The 18151-nt window shown below is 43.3% G+C and overlaps 1 protein-coding gene across 1 annotated transcript in view; it reads left to right on the top strand.

Annotated features, from left to right (window-relative positions):
* The first annotated feature begins 5015 nt into the window (after positions 1-5015).
* The window catches only part of ACVR2B (activin A receptor type 2B), a 148810-nt gene continuing 135674 nt past the window's right edge, over positions 5016-18151 (top strand). The window contains exon 1 of the mRNA XM_063450818.1: positions 5016-5485. Coding sequence (XP_063306888.1) covers positions 5413-5485 — 73 coding nt within the window. The 5' untranslated portion in view covers positions 5016-5412. The remainder of the gene's footprint in view (positions 5486-18151) is intronic.

Raw genomic sequence — 18151 nt, forward strand, 5'->3', positions numbered from 1 at the left:
CAAGGCAAAGTCAATTCTACATTTTAATTCCTTGGCCTCTTTTATCGGATCTTTCAGAAGCTTAGACCCTGTCGAGTGCAAAGGCAAGAGCAGCATTTTTTATGTAAAAACCTCAATCCCCATGGAACTGATTCAGCAAGGTCTTTGTGCAATTTATTATTAGCAGAAGAGAATAGTGTATTATCGCTTGATTGACTTCCACAGTTCTAATGACCTTCTTGAAAATCTTCAATGCTGCCTTTGACACTGTTGATCGACAACTCCTTCTTGACCTGCTCTATTTGGAAGGTAACATGGCCGTTTAGAATGATAAAGTAAGAAGTCCATCAAATGCAACCTTTTAGCCATCACTGATTCTGCTGTGGATCCAAAAGAAGGCAGTTCCTACCAACCGCATAAACATATGCATACTGAAGTGACTGTGTCTCGTAAATAAGGGAAAAAAAAAAAAAAAAGTAACCCCCCCTCCTGATTTTACATTGGAAATCACATTTTTTTTCTTGAACAAGCTTGCTTTTATGATTGTCCATAACACTTCCGCACTAAACGTTATAGACCTGTGTGATAGCAGAGACTATCAACATGACTGTGTGACCACATATCTATAGATGACTTTACCTCTACATCCCAGAGTTTGTTCCAGTCCATCTGAGCATTCAGAACTTCTGCTCCCTTTGAACTAGTGACTATCTTGATGTCCACATGTGTTTAATATGCTAGGCTCCCTCATAAAGACTTTTGAAAACTGGATTGTTCGTAGATACTTGAAGCAGATAATTACTTGCCATATGGTGCTCAGTGCTTTGGTGGTACCTCCAACTTGGGAAGGGTGGCTATCACAACTCCTGTTTTGCAGAAAAATCTTCATTCTTGTTGCTTTAAAGAGCCCTTTGTGTTGAAAATAAAATTTCCTTTTAAACTCATGTCTAGCATAAAGAAATATTATATTTTTTTATTTATTTTTGGTGATAACAGAAATTGTCCACTTCTATCATGTCTTATTTTGGATCTTAATGCTACATATTTAAGATGAAAGTCTTTATAAAGAGGCTAATTATACTTTCATTATGTTACTAGCTTAACGTCAGAGACCTAACATCACTGCCCAATGTTAGAATGTTAGAAGATGGCTACGACTGGAATCGACTTGATGGAGAAACTTTTTAAAGAAAAATTGAGGTAAGCATATTTTTTGCTGCAATGTTTCAGTTGGATCTTTTAGATTTTATTACCCCCACCCCTTGTTTTACTAAAAAGAAAGGCACAGTCACTGCGGTCAGACCTCTTCATTGAGATGAAGTGTTCTGGGTGCATCTAATGGTCCTTTAATAAACCAAGCCCTACTTTACCCCTCCACTCTTTGCTACCTCCACCTCTCCTTATCATTTCCTCCTTCTTAGACTTGTGCTTTCCCATACTCCTAAGAAGATACTCCCTCATACTATCCACAAACTATTTCTACTGTTTACACATTTGGCTCTAACCTGCTACACCCTGATACATGGCTTGTATCTCAGCTATCCCAATACCATTCATTTCTGAAGATTTGTGGGTATGTTCTGAGATTATTCTGTATGTTCACTTTTTGTTATTTTTTTTGTACTGGTGGTATCTAGAGGTGTGGACTTTGCATTGCTTTTATATAGTATGGGCCCTGTAGAACTCCTCTTCAATATATTTAGGTGCATAGGAGGAAGAATAGATATTTTATTTATGGACCATTTATGGGACATCTAGGCCAGGAGTAGTCAACCTTTTAATACCTACGGCCCACTTTTTCCTTACCGCCCACCAGTGCCACAGTAACTAATTTTATAGCGCAAGGAGGTTTTAAAAAAAAAAAAAAAAAAATATATATATATATATATGTATACACTAACATGTATCTTTTTTCCCCTTTTTTCTATTCTACTTTTTTTCTGTGTGTCTATGAGGTGCTGTGAGTGTATGTGAAGGGTGTAGTGTGTGCAGTATGTATGAGGGGTGAGGTGTGTGTGAGGGATGCTGTAGGTGTGTGAAGGGTGCAGTGTGTGGGGGAGGGGTGCAGTGTGTGGGTGAAAGGTGCTGTTTGAGGGGTGCAGTGTGTGTGAGGGATATAGTGTGAGTGTGTGAAGGGTGATATGTGTGTGAGGGAGCAGCAGTGTGTGTGTGTGTGAGAGCAGTTTGTGTGTGTGTGGGGGTTCAGTGTGTGCGAAGGGTGCAGTATGTGTGTTAGAGCTGACGTGCGCTAATGCCCTTTCCATTCCTTAGCACATAGGTTTTAACAGATTCATTAGCAGTTGAGCTGCTCAGGATTTGGCTCTAATTGACAGGGTTATTTACATTTCAGGCCAAAATAGCAGATCCAGAAAATAGAGTTGCTTCCCCCCCAACCAACATTTGCGATTGTCTGATCCAGTCCAGGTATAGTGAATACATTTGTCAGGGTTATTTTCTAATCATGAAATTGACAAGAATGGACAAGAGAACTAAAAGCCAAGCTGGAAGTCAACTGAGATGGTAAATGTGTCCAGTACAGATAATTTAGCCTAAGCTTTGCTGGTACGTGGTAAATTCATTTTACTGAGTAACCTGGGGAGATAGACCTTTATGAAATGTAGTCACAACACACCGGACTACATTGATTTTCAATCCGAAGTGCAAAATATAAATATTACAAATAGCTGTCCATTATCATTACAGCTTTGTAAAATACAAATTCCCTACAATTCATGGCTTCATGAAATGAAAATCACTCTTTACATACATTATATGGACATCTGACCATTACACCAACAGGGACTTTCTGACATCATTTTCTAAATACATGGACATTAATATGTAGCTGGTCCACCGTTTGCAGGTATAATGGCTTCCACTCTCTGAAAAGGCTTTCAACAAGATTTTGGAGTGTTTCTAATCTAATTTGTGCCCATTCGTCTAGTAGAGCATTTGTGAGGTCAGGCACTGATGTTGAACGAGAAGGCCTGGCTCATAATCTCCATTCCAGTTCATCCCAATGGGTTGAGGTCAGGGCTCTGTGCAGCCAGTCAAGTTCTTCCACACCAAACTGACCCAACCATATCTTAATGGACCTTGCTTTGTGCTGTAGGGAGCATTCATCATGGAATAGAAAAGGGCCTTGCCCAAACTGTACCCACAAAGTTGGAAGAATCGCAGTGTCCAACATTTCCCTTCAATGGAAGTAAGGGGCCTAGCCCAACCCCTGCGAAACAGCCACATACCAGTATCCCTCCTCCACCACCAAACTTTACAGTTGGCACAATGCAGTCAGGCAGATAATATTCTCCTGGCATTCGCCAAACCCAGACTCGCCCATCAGACTGCCGATCAGAGAAGAGTGATTCTTCACTGCTTCAGAGTCCAGTGGCGGTATGCTTTACACTACTCGATCTGAGGCTTGGCATTGTACTTGTTGTCGTAAGAATTGCATGCAGCTGCTCGGCCATGGAAACCAATTCCATGGAGCTCCCACCACACAGTTGTCCTGCTGATATTATTGCCAGTGGAAGTGTGGAACTCTGTTGCGCACCATGCGCCTCAGCACTTGATGACCCCGCTCTTCGGCTGAGTTGCTGCTGTTCCTTAACACCTCCACTTTCCAACAATACTACTTATAGTTGACCGTGGAATATCTAGTAGGGATGAAAATTCACAAATGCACTTATTTCAAAGATGGCGTCCTATCAGAGTGCCAATTCACTGAGCTCTTCAAACTCCCCCCCCCCCCCCCCCCCTGTAAAAATCAAGGTGCTTGATTTTATAGACCTGTGGTAATGGGTCTGTTTGAAACACCTGAATTCAATAAATAAAAGGTGTGTCCTAATACACTATATGGACAAAAGTATCTCTTTTACTGCAAGATTTAGAACCTAAAATCTCACCCTGGGTGGAGGGAGTGCCACCAAAAAAAGAATGATTTTTCTAGTAGCAGAAAAAGAGATCCGATATACTATACGATACGATACGATACACTATACACAGCAGAAAGCTGTTACATCACAAGGTTGTAGTGATATTTATTTTGTGTAAAAATTGGTGTGGAATGTTCTATGTATTTATTTTTGGACCAACCACGTCTGCTGAACACATGTAAAGAGACATTGTTTTCCTGGATCCACACTTTGGAAGGAGAAAAAAAAAGAAAAAAAAAAAAAAGCTTTCTGCTCAGACAGGGGTTGATCCAAATATTCCCACAATGTGTTTCATTGCACAAAGAGTTAACCAAAAACCTTGCCAGGGTGCGTTTCAGTTTAGCCAAATAATAAAATAAAATTTTTCAAATACCATGTTGCAGCCTATGAAATCATCCTCCATGCAATTAAATACATACTTAAAGCATTCTAATCCCCCCTCCCCTCTTACATATTAAATAAATCCCATCCAGACAGCACCCGACTGAACAAATAAAACACATAAAGGGCGGAATCTTCCATTCTATAAATATTTTGGGTGCTGAAAATAAATAATAAAAATAGCCAAATATTCTAGAGGTGTCTGAAAGCAAGCCCCTCCCCCCCCCCATCAGCACATGGTATTAGCTGTGTGTGTGACACACCAGGCTTTTGTTTGCTGGCTCCCACATCCCACGTGTGTGGAGCTCTCCATGTGGATAGTTTTTCACTCTCCTTTCAATTGCATACATGTGTAACACACCACACAACTCCCATACAACCTGCTCTCTCACTCCCCCCCCCTATATGTCCCTCCAGCACCCTCCTCAAATTGCATGCTGTCTGCAGCCTCCCCCCCCTGCAGCTTGTCCTCACATTTCAAGCAGACAGTCTAGGGCAGCCCCCCCCCCACTATGATAGACATCCCAGATATCCAATCAGGATCCCATTCAACACCAACCCCCCCCCCCCACGTCCTCTCCTCCCCCCCCTTTCACATGCCTGGGGGCAGTGCCCTGCTCCCCTCCCTCTCTTTGTATCAAACATCCGGGTTTCCCTTGTGGTTGCTTTAGGCTTTCTCCTCTCTTTTTTTTTTTAGAAGCCATTTTGGAGTGGGTTCAGGATTTTGGGAGTGTTGTGTGTTGTAGTAATAATATTAAGACTGAATTAATACACACCCAGCTTCCTAATTCCCAGCGCCCCATGTGCACCCACTCCTGGATCTGTCACATTGAAGTTTGGGCTCCTGTGTGTCTGCCCCCCCTCCTCCCCCCTTTAATCTGCTTGCTGCAGAAGGTGGAGTCCTTGCAGGGGGGGAGTCTCTGCTGCTGCTGCTGCTGCTGTTTGATCTGGTTTTGCCTCTGCTCCTGATTCACACACATTTCATTCCCACGGATCCTCATTACACGCCCCCCCTTCCCACGCGTGGGTACTCCCTCCTGCAGCCCCTCACCTGGCTCCCCGGGTTCTGATTGTGGATACATTGTTACCGATGTGAAGGAATTATCCTGCTCGCTGGATGGGATTCTACCCAGGGATAATGTGGGCTCCTGGGCTGACTTTACTTCTTCTTCTGGTAACTTTGAGTTCAGGTAAGCGGGGGGGCTCGGGGTGTTTTTAGGGGCTGATTGTTGCTTGTTGTTCTGTGAACTCCCGGATACTTTGTGTTTGTGCCCGTTGCACCCACAGCCGATAAATCGCTCCCAAACCCCGCTCAGTCCAGAGCGAGCCGTGTTCACTTTATTTTTTTTGGGAGCTCGCTTTGCTGGGTTGTTTCTTTGTGTTCAGAAGTTGTGTATTAGGGCTGAGAAGGGTGCTGTGTGTGCGTGTGCCAGGGTAGAGCAGGGTGCTGCGTGTGCCAGGGTAGAGCAGGGTGCTGCGTGTGCCAGGGTAGAGCAGGGTGCTGCGTGTGCCAGGGTAGAGCAGGGTGCTGCGTGTGCCAGGGTAGAGCAGGGTGCTGCGTGTGCCAGTGCTGAGAAGGGTGCTGTGTGTGTGTGTGAGTGCCAGGGCTGAGAAGGGTGCTGTGTGTGTGTGTGTGAGTGCCAGGGCTGAGAAGGGTGCTGTGTGTGTGTGTGAGTGCCAGGGCTGAGAAGGGTGCTGTGTGTGTGTGTGTGAGTGCCAGGGCTGAGAAGGGTGCTGTGTGTGTGTGTGTGAGTGCCAGGGCTGAGAAGGGTGCTGTGTGTGTGTGTGTGTGTGAGTGCCAGGGCTGAGAAGGGTGCTGTGTGTGTGAGTGCCAGGGCTGAGAAGGGTGCTGTGTGTGTGAGTGCCAGGGCTGAGAAGGGTGCTGTGTGTGTGTGAGTGCCAGGGCTGAGAAGGGTGCTGTGTGTGTGTGAGTGCCAGGGCTGAGAAGGGTGCTGTGTGTGTGTGAGTGCCAGGGCTGAGAAGGGTGCTGTGTGTGTGTGAGTGCCAGGGCTGAGAAGGGTGCTGTGTGTGTGAGAGTGCCAGGGCTGAGAAGGGTGCTGTGTGAGTGTGAGAGTGCCAGGGCTGAGAAGGGTGCTGTGTGTGTGAGAGAGTGCCACCAGGGCTGAGAAGGGTGCTGTGTGTGTGAGAGAGTGCCACCAGGGCTGAGAAGGGTGCTGTGTGTGTGAGAGAGTGCCACCAGGGCTGAGAAGGGTGCTGTGTGTGTGAGAGAGTGCCACCAGGGCTGAGAAGGGTGCTGTGTGTGTGAGAGAGTGCCACCAGGGCTGAGAAGGGTGCTGTGTGTGAGAGAGTGCCACCAGGGCTGAGAAGGGTGCTGTGTGTGAGAGAGTGCCACCAGGGCTGAGAAGGGTGCTGTGTGTGTGTGCCACCAGGGCTGAGAAGGGTGCTGTGTGTGTGTGCCACCAGGGCTGAGAAGGGTGCTGTGTGTGCCACCAGGGCTGAGAAGGGTGCTGTGTGTGTGAGAGAGTGCCACCAGGGCTGAGAAGGGTGCTGTGTGTGTGAGAGAGTGCCACCAGGGCTGAGAAGGGTGCTGTGTGTGTGTGCCACCAGGGCTGAGAAGGGTGCTGTGTGTGTGTGTGCCACCAGGGCTGAGAAGGGTGCTGTGTGTGTGTGTGCCACCAGGGCTGAGAAGGGTGCTGTGTGTGTGTGTGCCACCAGGGCTGAGAAGGGTGCTGTGTGTGTGTGTGCCACCAGGGCTGAGAAGGGTGCTGTGTGTGTGTGTGCCACCAGGGCTGAGAAGGGTGCTGTGTGTGTGTGTGCCACCAGGGCTGAGAAGGGTGCTGTGTGTGTGTGTGCCACCAGGGCTGAGAAGGGTGCTGTGTGTGTGTGTGCCACCAGGGCTGAGAAGGGTGCTGTGTGTGTGTGTGCCACCAGGGCTGAGAAGGGTGCTGTGTGTGTGTGTGCCACCAGGGCTGAGAAGGGTGCTGTGTGTGTGTGTGCCACCAGGGCTGAGAAGGGTGCTGTGTGTGTGTGTGCCACCAGGGCTGAGAAGGGTGCTGTGTGTGTGTGTGTGTGTGTGTGAGTGCCAGGGCTGAGAAGGGTGCTGTGTGTGTGTGCCCCAGGGTAGAGCAGGGTCCAGTGTGTGTGCGCCCCAGGGTAGAGCAGGGTCCAGTGTGTGTGCGCCCCAGGGTAGAGCAGGGTCCAGTGTGTGTGCGCCCCCCAGGGTAGAGCAGGGTCCAGTGTGTGTGCGCCCCCCAGGGTAGAGCAGGGTCCAGTGTGTGTGCGCGCCAGGGTAGAGCAGGGTCCAGTGTGTGTGCGCGCCAGGGTAGAGCAGGGTCCAGTGTGTGTGCGCGCCAGGGTAGAGCAGGGTCCAGTGTGTGTGCGCGCCAGGGTAGAGCAGGGTCCAGTGTGTGTGCGCGCCAGGGTAGAGCAGGGTCCAGTGTGTGTGCGCGCCCCAGGGTAGAGCAGGGTCCAGTGTGTGTGCGCGCCCCAGGGTAGAGCAGGGTCCAGTGTGTGTGCGCCCCAGGGAAGAGCAGGGTCCAGTGTGTGTGTGCGCCCCAGGGAAGAGCAGGGTCCAGTGTGTGTGTGTGTGCGCGCCAGGGTAGAGCAAGGTGCTGTGTGGGTGTGCGCCAGGGTAGAGCAGGGTGCTGTGCGTGTGCGTATCCAACGTGTAGTGTGCATTGTGGATGTGTATGCCAGTTTAGCTCAGGATGCTGTGTTTGTACAAAAGTCTCATGCAGGGTATAGTCACGTGTATGTGCAGCCCTGTACCCAGTCTGATGTGTGGTGGTGTATGTACCGGTCTGCAGCAGGGTACTGTCTGTGTGTACCAGTTTGCAGCAGGGTGGTGTGTGTTTGTGTGTGATGTGTGTACCAGTTTAAAGGACGTTTGTGTTAATGCAGGGTAGCTGCTCCCTGAGCATTGTAACAGTGGCTCCATCCAGGCTGATCCTGTGTTTTGCAGTTCGTACTATAGATTCCCAGCCATGTGTTCCAACTCTCTCTGTGTTCTTGGCCCTGATGAGAGCGGGCCCCTGGTTTGATTGGATACCTTGATTTAACCTCAGGAGGGATTGGATGATGCTTGATGCTGGAGATTTGTGTCAGGCACAGTATCCAGTATCTGCAGCCAGATTCTCCAGCACTGATAATGCCAGACCATGCTTGTATTAATGAATTGAGGTCTTCCTTTCAAGGGTTTGCTAATTTTGTAAAATGACTTGTTTGCCTTTTGATTTGTGACTGTAGGAACACAAGCACCCAGTAGTAAAGTTAAACTGCCCCTCCCACAGAAAGCTGTGCTGCTTTTTTAATAGTTTGATCCCTGTCGTCTTGTTTTGGCGTTTTACGGACCGGATGTACATGGACTATTGAGCGTCCTAACTGCATCCACATGCTGGGTCACTTTGGCAAGACAGCTTGACTGCTTGTGTGAATAAGGCTGATCTGATTGCTTATTGGTTTAATACATTCTGTAATCAACACATTACATCTTTGGGCTCCATTGTTTTGTGTGACACATACCCATACCCTATCTGTGACCATAACTGTTGGCTTACCCGTGAGATTCGTGGAGGGCTGCATGTTCTGTGATCATGCGTGACGCTCGTACATATCTGTAGGTTTTTATTTTATGTCCTGGATAACCTTAGGAAATACTATAAATTCTTGCCTCACGTTCACGGTTAACCCCTTAAGGACCAAACTTCTGGAATAAAAGGGAATCATGACATGTCACACATGTCATGTGTCCTTAAGGGGTTAAAAATCTAAACTTGGTTAGCTCCATCCCCTTAAACCTTCGATAACCAAATTATGTTTAGTTTTATTGTAGTATTGCTGGGAACACAAAGATTTGACTTCAAATTTAAGTGTAGGCGGTCCTGATTTTGCGGCACTGTCTTGATTGTGTACATGAACCAGTGGCATGTGAATGTACTTATCATATGTACTTATTCTACGTTCAGTATGCAGATACATGTGCCCATCATATATTTTTTTTAAATTACATTTCTATATTTGACAGTTTTCTTTGAGTACCTCATGGTTATTATTTAGGGAAGAGCGGTTTTTGATCAAATTCTATTCTGTTTGAAAGTTATTCTTTAAAACATGCTTTGTGAAGAATGTATGTTGACATTTCCCTCGTGTTCATGTATGTACTAAACACAGAATGCATTGGGCAGCTAAACAAAATAATTCATCTGCATGTGGTATTAGGATACAATTAGACAGGGGTTTTATTGGTCATCGATTCATGGAAGATATGACGGATTTCAGTAGTAAATACAATATATTCACTAGATCCTATAAAATATAAAGTCGAGTAGCCTTAAACAAACAAACATTGTTTCATTAGATAAAGAGTAAAAATATATCTTGGACGCTGCCTTCTTATGTGTGTTTGATATCAACAATAACCTCAGTGTTTTTGGGTTGTTTGGAGAAAAATAAAATATATCTATGTGGATTTTATCGAACACATGAGCAGTTCATATACGGGTTAATGACCGTTACACATGTGTACTGCAAGGTATTCGATTTAAAAAAAAAATAAAAAAATTTTAAGCCATTAAAAAAAAGTGTTTTGTTAAAAATGTCATTACTGTTCAAATAACCTCAACTGGGGTTAAGAAATAACCCAAAATACCAGTATGCCAAAGCATTGTAAGATGGGAGAGTCTTTATGTGCAAGTGAAGCGATGTGAGATTGCTTAATCCATTTTTGGTACTGAAAGGGTGCGTAGAAATATCTTGTGTACTATGTAATCATATTGCTCTCCTGACTCCTCCCCCTGCGCCCCTGCACATGCTACACACCCCTGATATTGTAAAATGTTTTATTCTAGGGCTGCTGCTGTGTTGGGGTGTGTGCGCTGCCTCTGCTTCACACCACTGGTGTACTGGTTTAAATAGCATGGGCTGATGCTGTTTTTTTTTGTTTTGGAATGTGGTTTGCTCGCTGAAATGGAAAGCGATCATGCTCACTACAGCCTTTCTGCGGCCGTGCTGCTTTTCTTTGTTCACGCTTCTCATTAAATATGCAGTGACACTGTTTAGCAGACACACAGCCAGTGCCGCTGTCAGGGTTTTTAAATTTCGCATTAAGCTCATAGCAGATGTGGACAACTCCACAAATGGACAACTAAAGAGAAAATGTTTGCCCATAATACATTTTATACACACGGCACGTTTGCCTCTGTAACCCAAAAGACCTTCTTGTGCTTTGTGTGTTTTTTAGATTTATTTCTTTTTTTGTTTGCCGTTTGTGACGATTGCTTTGAAGTTTTTTGTATTGTTTTGTTGACTTAGATTTCTTCATTCGAATTACTCGGAAAGTGAAATGCTAATTTGCATGAACAGGCGTCTGCTCCTATGATTCCATTTTTGCTAGTTTAACTGTTGTCGAAATTCTCTCCCAGAGAGAGTGCACATTGATCATACGTTTTATAAATATAGTATATCCAACATGTTGATTCTTACACGTTGCGCATTACAAAGTTAAAAGGCCATTACTTGGAGAGTGACACTATCTTTTGTCAGTGACTTATCTATTTACCTATTTTTATAGTGACCTTTGTCCCCAGGTAGATGGAAATATTATATAGCATATTGCACCCTGACCCTTCTCTGCCTTCCATGTGTCTATTAAGGAAAAGTCTTGGAAATTAGATTTATTTACATATTTTCCAATGGCACGTTTTTATTTAGGGGGTGTGTCTTTTTCTTGGACTTTTAAACGGCTTCATGACCTATTGAAAATCATTTACCTGAGACTGTAATTTTAGACCAGGATCAAAGTATATTGTTTACACAGCCTGATTTGTAAACTGTTTATTATAGCTTAAAGAGACATTAGTGTGAGTTTTATGACTGCATTTAGATACACAAAGCATTCCCAGTCATAGAAGAGAGACATTTGGACAGAAAAAAGGGGCAGGGTAGTTTGGTGCAATATAAGGACTGCCTCTTTAAAGCACGGACAAATGGGAGGGATGTATCAACGATTGGTAGTACTTTGACGTGAAAGACATACAGTGTTTCCCCAAAAAATTGCCCTAGCTTATTTTCAGGGGATGCCTGTAACATAAGCCCTACCCTGAAAATAAGCCCTAGTTAGATCAGCGCTAGTTCGCTAATCTATAGATTTGCATGGTTCCATGCGCTAGTAAGCTAATCTATGTTTGAACATAGATTCGCGGGATTCCATTCACTAGTGAACTGGAGTATGTTCGGGGGAATTTCCCCGAAAGTTGACCAGCTTTCTAGCACATGCTACCGTTTTTCCCTGAAATAAGCCTTTCCCCGAAAATAGGCCCTAGTGTATTTTTCGGGGCAATAATGAATATTAGACTGTCTTATTTTCGGGGGAAAAAAAGACATCCCTGCAGGTTAAACTGGTGTCTTCTAAATAATTGATGCAAAACACTTTGTTTAAGGCTCCTTTTGTATCAATATGTCCAATTACATATTCCTGTGTCTGTAATTCAACCTGTGATCACTCACTATATCTATATTGAGCACTCTGGCTAAGAAAGCTGTAGCTTAAATTTTAAAGGTACATTCTAAGCACCAACATCACCTAATCACATGGAAGTGGTTTTCGGACATATATATTGCCTCTGCATCCACGGAGAAGACAACAGTGCTGTTTCCTATGAATGGCACTGTTTACACAACTTCTAGTGACTTTTAGCCTGAAATAGATTAAGCTAAAGATTTTAGCTGCAGATTATTACTGTTTGCCATCCGATGAGAAGCATTGGATTGGCGGTTTGTGTGATTGATTTGCATGTGCCGTGTCCTCAATTCTGCTATAAGAAGCAGCTGATTGGACGAGAGTCATCAGTCATGATTGTTTCACCAGAGAAGAATCGGGATAAAGACATATTTTATAGCACATATGGTTTTAAAGGACCACTCTAGTGCCAGGAAAGCATACTCGTTTTCCTGGCACTAGAGTGCCCTGAGGGTGCCCCCACCCTCAGGGACCCACTCCCGCCCGGCTCTGGAAAGGGGAAAAGGGTTAAAACTTACCTTTTTCCAGCGCTGGGCGGAGAGCTCTCCTCCTCCTCTCCGCCTCCGTTCCTCCCCGTCGGCTGAATGCGCACGCGCGGCAAGAGCTGCGCGCGCATTCAGCCGGTCGCATAGGAAAGCATTCATAATGCTTTCCTATGGACGCTTGCGTGCTCTCACTGTGATTTTCACAGTGAGAATCACGCAAGCGCCTCTAGCGGCTGTCAGTGAGACAGCCACTAGAGGAAAAAGGGGAAGGCTTAACTAATTGATAAACATAGCAGTTTCTCTGAAACTGCTATGTTTATAAAAAAATTAGTTAACCCTAGCTGGACCTGGCACCCAGACCACTTCATTAAGCTGAAGTGGTCTGGGTGCCTAGAGTGGTCCTTTAATGACAAACCAAAAATGCTGATGGGGGCCCAGTTTAAAAAAAAAAAAAAAAAAATAATAAGAAGAAAAAATAATAAGAAAAAAAAGATCTAGGTTTTTATTATACAGTTTTTTTGTTTTGGGAGGATAACGTTTATTTGTGTTAAAGTGTACAGTAAATCACCTTTGTTCGGCTTGCTTTGTTCTAATTTCCATTCTAAGCAGTATGTTCCCAGTACTGTGTGCCTTCAGCTTGTTTAAACTAAGAACAGGGATCATTGTGTGATCGTCATAAAACCCTCCCAAGGACACAGGGGCAGGCACTGTAATTGTCATGTATATATTAACTGTACTCCAAGAGAACATAATGAGCTATACATTAGTCATTGCAGTACTTATCTCGAAGGCGGTATTGTGTGTATCTATAGACAGTGAATAGAATACAATTGCAAGATGTTTTGTTTAATTCTTTTATAATCCCTTTAAGTTGCAATTTTGGGGCATATGGGAAATTTAAAGGAAAAATAATGATTGGGTAGTTCTCATTATCCCTTATTTGCCTTTCTTCCAAGATGTATATGGTTTTGCTGTTATGGCCTGCAGCGTGGAGTTTACTCTTCTAAAGACTTTGCAGTTCCAGTCGTGGTGATTGTGCTAGACGTAGTCTATTTTAAGTAAGGGCGTCTCTGTGTAGTGCCCTTTTTATTGTAATGTCTTGTCGATAGGACCTGAAATGACTTGCATCATGTGAATTGATTGATTCGCTTTAAACAGGGTTATTTACTAAACTGAGAATTCTAAATGAATATATTATTTTTGGCTAAAGTGGCCAAATTAAAAAGCATAGCTCCAATTCAGTTATTTTTACATTGCATTCTCATAATAGTAAATAATCCGTAATGTAGTGCTAATGTTTACATAAAGCTAACCAAATTGTGTTTTATTACACGGGGCCAGTACAATCCTTATTGCATTCTTAATGTTCTTTTGAAAGTGAACAAGTTTGCCAAATGAATGCGGTTAATATGCACCTTTTATATATTGTCCTTTGTGATGAAACATTGTGGCCATTTTCAACAATGCCCTAAATAATGTAATTATGAAGTTGTTTTTTTTTTTTTTTTTTTTCATTCTGATACTAGCACTTCAGGATCTGCTGGCACATAAGTAAATGGTTTATTTCTCCGAATATGGTCATAATAAAAAAAAATGTGTAATTTTTTTTTTTTTTTTTTAATACGCGTTTCCAGATTTGGGGGAGGGGCACTATTTTTAATTCTTTGTATACTTCTTCCCTCCACTCTCTCGCTGTCTAATCCTTAAAGCTCCAGAGGTATGTGCAGGGCTTTGTGAAACCAGGCATTGTTTACCTGTTTGTCGCTCGGAATGAAGAAACCTTTTCTCTTCACAATTGATACATGCTTGTATTTCTCAGTTCCCTAAAATAGAAACGACCCGAGTTGAGCTTGCAGGTTTATTTTTAGGTGTTTAACGAGTAGAGGCAGCAATTTCTGAAAGCAAGGCTAGAATGGCGTGTGAGTCATTATGTTTACACACACGGATCGCAGAGGCTTGCTGATGTCACAGACTCGCTCACGTGCCTCCTTTAGAACTCGCAATGACACGGGTTTGCCTATTTTAATATCAGTTGGCTGTGCACAGAGCATGCTTTACTGTAGTATTGTAAACAAGACTTTGTGTCTTCAGCATGAGTTGTGTCATGGCCATGCGCCTCCCCAGGCATCTGCTATGTTACTAGCCCAGTGTTTCCTCATCAAATGTTTATTGCCCCAAACAGGCAGTTAGCGAGCAAACATCTGATCTGCAACTGTGGCAGAACTTCGACCGCTGAATTAAAGCAGTTTGACAAAAAATAGTGCTCTTCTCGACACCCGACACCCCTCTCCACATTGAATAGTATCACATTTGCTAAAATTGTGTGTGTGTGTGTGTGTGTGTGTGTGTGTGTGTGTGTGGGGGGGGGGGGAGGGGGGATGGGGGTAATTAAATGAATGGGAGGTGTTGTGAGCTCAAATTGATGGAGGGTAAATCTATGTATAAATGGTAGCTGAGCATTCCCGCCCCAATTCTTTAACTCCCAATTCTATTTGGAATATCTGCATTTGAGATGCATCTTCCTATTGGGCCCATCTTTACACTTTCTACTGCCAGTTATATGTTTTCTTATTGGCACAATGGGATAAATTAAAGGGTCACCCTCTGTTTTAACGGAACATTATAGTGTCAGAAAAACATACATGTATTCCTGACATTGTATTGATTAAAATACCTATGTGACTGTCCCCTCTCAGTGTAGTAAAATGGTGATTTTTTTTTTCAGTTTTTTTCCCACACCGTGTTGGTCTTGCCGTGGCTGGCATGCTTCGCTCCGTGTCTATGGCTGTGATCATTATTATTGATCTCAGCCAATCGAATGCTTTCCCATTGGAAAGCATTTATGAAGCTATTGCACATGCGCGGTAAAGCACTGCGCCAATTGGCTTCTCCTTGTTGAAATGCTTTGAATCAAGCAATCTCTATGGGGAATGTTCAGCGCCCCAATGCAGAACTTGGAGACACTGAAAGTAGGTGCTGCACACTGCGCAGCACTGGACTAGGAAGCCTCTCTAGTGGCAGTCTGACTGCCACTAGAGGTGTTCCTAGGCAGCAATGTACCTGAAGAAGACCCAATTGTGGGGTTGAAACACGTTGTGCACTTATTCCAATGTTATGTTTTTTATCTATACAAGTAATAGATCGTTTTTATATACCTCCCTCTTTTTGGAGGTCCTGTTTCCAGCAATTCTGCACTTTTTGGGACCTTAACCACTAAAAGGAATCCATCCTGTGTCTACAAGGAGACCTATATGCTCCATAAGTCCTGAGACAACTTTAATGGGCTCAGAAAATTGATTTATATGTAACTCTAAGTTAAGAAGATTTTGTATATGAGGTTACAAATAATTTTTATCTGTGTGCGCTCGTTTAATAATCACCTTGTTTGGTTTTACATAGCAATGACTTTTCACTTGTTCGTTGCTGGCTACTGATGCCCCGGTGAAGCTGCTGGTATTGGAGTTACAGCTCCAGCAACAAAGAGGTTAAACTCTGTATGTGCAGTTTTTCCAGAGCAAAGTACTGCACATAGACTCATGGCACCATGACCACCTCAAGTGGCCATGGTGCTTACATTAACCCTTTAAGCATCCAGGAAAGACTTCACACCTCAAGCTTCCAGTTCACCGAGCTTGCCAGGGAATTCCGCAACCTGTTTACTGAAGCCAGCGAATATAGATGGTTTGGCCCCATTTCAACTTTTTGCAATTGCTGGCTGCAAATCCTTTTCATCTTCAGGTTTGGCACGACTTCTCGCTTTATCCACAGGTACTTATGGGAATTTTCAACCAGTCTTGGCCCTTTCTGCAATACTTTGTGTTATTTGTTCTCACAGTAAAAACATTGCGGGGAAACAAAATGCACATTTTGTATAATACACTGCATTTAAACCTGTGCTTTTCAACCTCCTTTAAAAAGCTTGGAAGGAGCACATTTTAACCCCCCGGGCACGTCATTCAGGACTACCAGTGGCACAGTCTGCGTCTTTTAGCTGCACCCATATCTACATCTCTCTGCCCAGTTGGCAATGAAGAATTTGGGGGATAGCCTGTAATAGTGAAATAGATGCCCTTACTTCAGGGTTGTGGCAAGGCCTTGGTGAGTTAACAGGGCTGTAATTGACCTAAAGGAACAATCTAAGCACCCTTGCAGGAAAAGGCGTGCTATTAGTTATGGCGCCCCCCTCCCCATTGCAAGTAGTCAAACTGTTTTAGAATGATTTGACTTCTTACCTCGAGTCTACTGGGTTCTGTTTCCTGCCTCCACTACTACTCAGAGAGAGCTATTAGCTGATGTTCTCAGCCAGTGAGCTAAGTGAGCTTGGTTCAGTAGAGCGAACGAAAACTCCTTAAAGGACAACTGTCCCTCAAAAAAATGGTTTTTAATATAATAATCCTTTCATCAAGTTTTGAAAGGAAATATATATATAACAAATCCAATAGAGCTGACTGCACTCTCCGGTCTTCATATAAAATCTAATTTAGTTTATTGGATATACGGTACATTAAAAAGAAAAAAGATCGACGTTTCAGCCCCACTCTGGACTTTCTTCAGGATCAAAAATTCCATACATGAAAGCCCAGAGTGGGGCTGAAACGTCAATCTTTTTTCTTTTTAATGTATATCCAATAAACTACATTTGATTTTATATGAAGACTGGAGAGTGCAGTCATCTCTATTTGATTTGTTATATGCATCAGCCATTTGACTTTGGCACCCGGCAATACCTAAAGAAAGCGTGAGTGCAAGGGATCTTTTTTCATGAAATATATATATATATATATATATATATATATATATATATAATTTTTTTTTTTTTAAATGAAGTATATGAAACAAAGTGTCTGCTTTGTCATACGATCGTATAATGAATACTGTTCTATGTTAGACATTGATCATTAGGTGCAGTGGGTTGTGGTTTTGTATTATGTTCCCTTTCTTTTTACCTTACTGGGTGTCGTGGAGTGGTGCTGCTGGGATTTGGTTTATTTGCATTAAATAACAAATGTAGACGGCATTGCACGCCCATCTCTCTCAGGTCTCTCTTTTTAGCTAAGGGCCCTCCTACTGAGCGATAGGCGACTATAGGCAACCTAATGAGACTGTGCACAAAGCCAGGAATTCTAAGGAATTTTATTATTTATATAGCGCCAACATTTTTCTTAGTGCTTTACAATTCTAAAATGGGGATATTTACATGCAGAATATAACAGAAAAGAGGTGAAAGACCTGCTCCAATGATCTTACAATCTATGAATTAAGATAAAAATGTATAGATTATAGAACTCTAGAGAACTAGCAAGAAAAAAAAAATATATTGTGTCATGATGTTAGTTTTGTTGCTTTGAATGCTCCAGCATAATGAAGATATCTACTTGTGGTTGCCGGGGTGTGTAATGCTAGGTTTCTCAACCTTGTGCACTACTTACAAGGCCATCAATTATACAAATAAGTTGAATATAATGTGTAAGTAGCAAACTCTACACATCCTCACATTGTGCTTTCAAGGTTTCCTCTGTAAAAACAAGCTCTAATGGGAATAATGCTGCAAATGACTGAGCTGCATTTAAATATACGTTAACTTGTTGCTTGATAGTAGAACGTTCTGCCTTGATGTCTTCGGAGATTTGTCGTCGTAGGCAGAGCTTTAATGCGTTTTCGTTTGTATTGCGGTTCAGGGTTTAGGTTCTGTTGCGAGTTTGTTCGCTACAGTAAATGTGAACTGCTGATTGTGTCCATAGCCTGTACTTGTGCTTGTAGGTTAACAGCGGGTCTCGGCACGGCGATGCAATATCTATGACGTTATGGTAATTTATTTAAAAAAAATAAAAAACAATTTGTGTGATTTAATCAGATATTGGTTTAATTTGATACATTTTTGAAAATTATTTATA

This window comes from Pelobates fuscus, chromosome 4, assembly GCF_036172605.1.
Source record: "Pelobates fuscus isolate aPelFus1 chromosome 4, aPelFus1.pri, whole genome shotgun sequence".
Taxonomy (NCBI): Eukaryota; Metazoa; Chordata; class Amphibia; order Anura; family Pelobatidae; genus Pelobates; species Pelobates fuscus.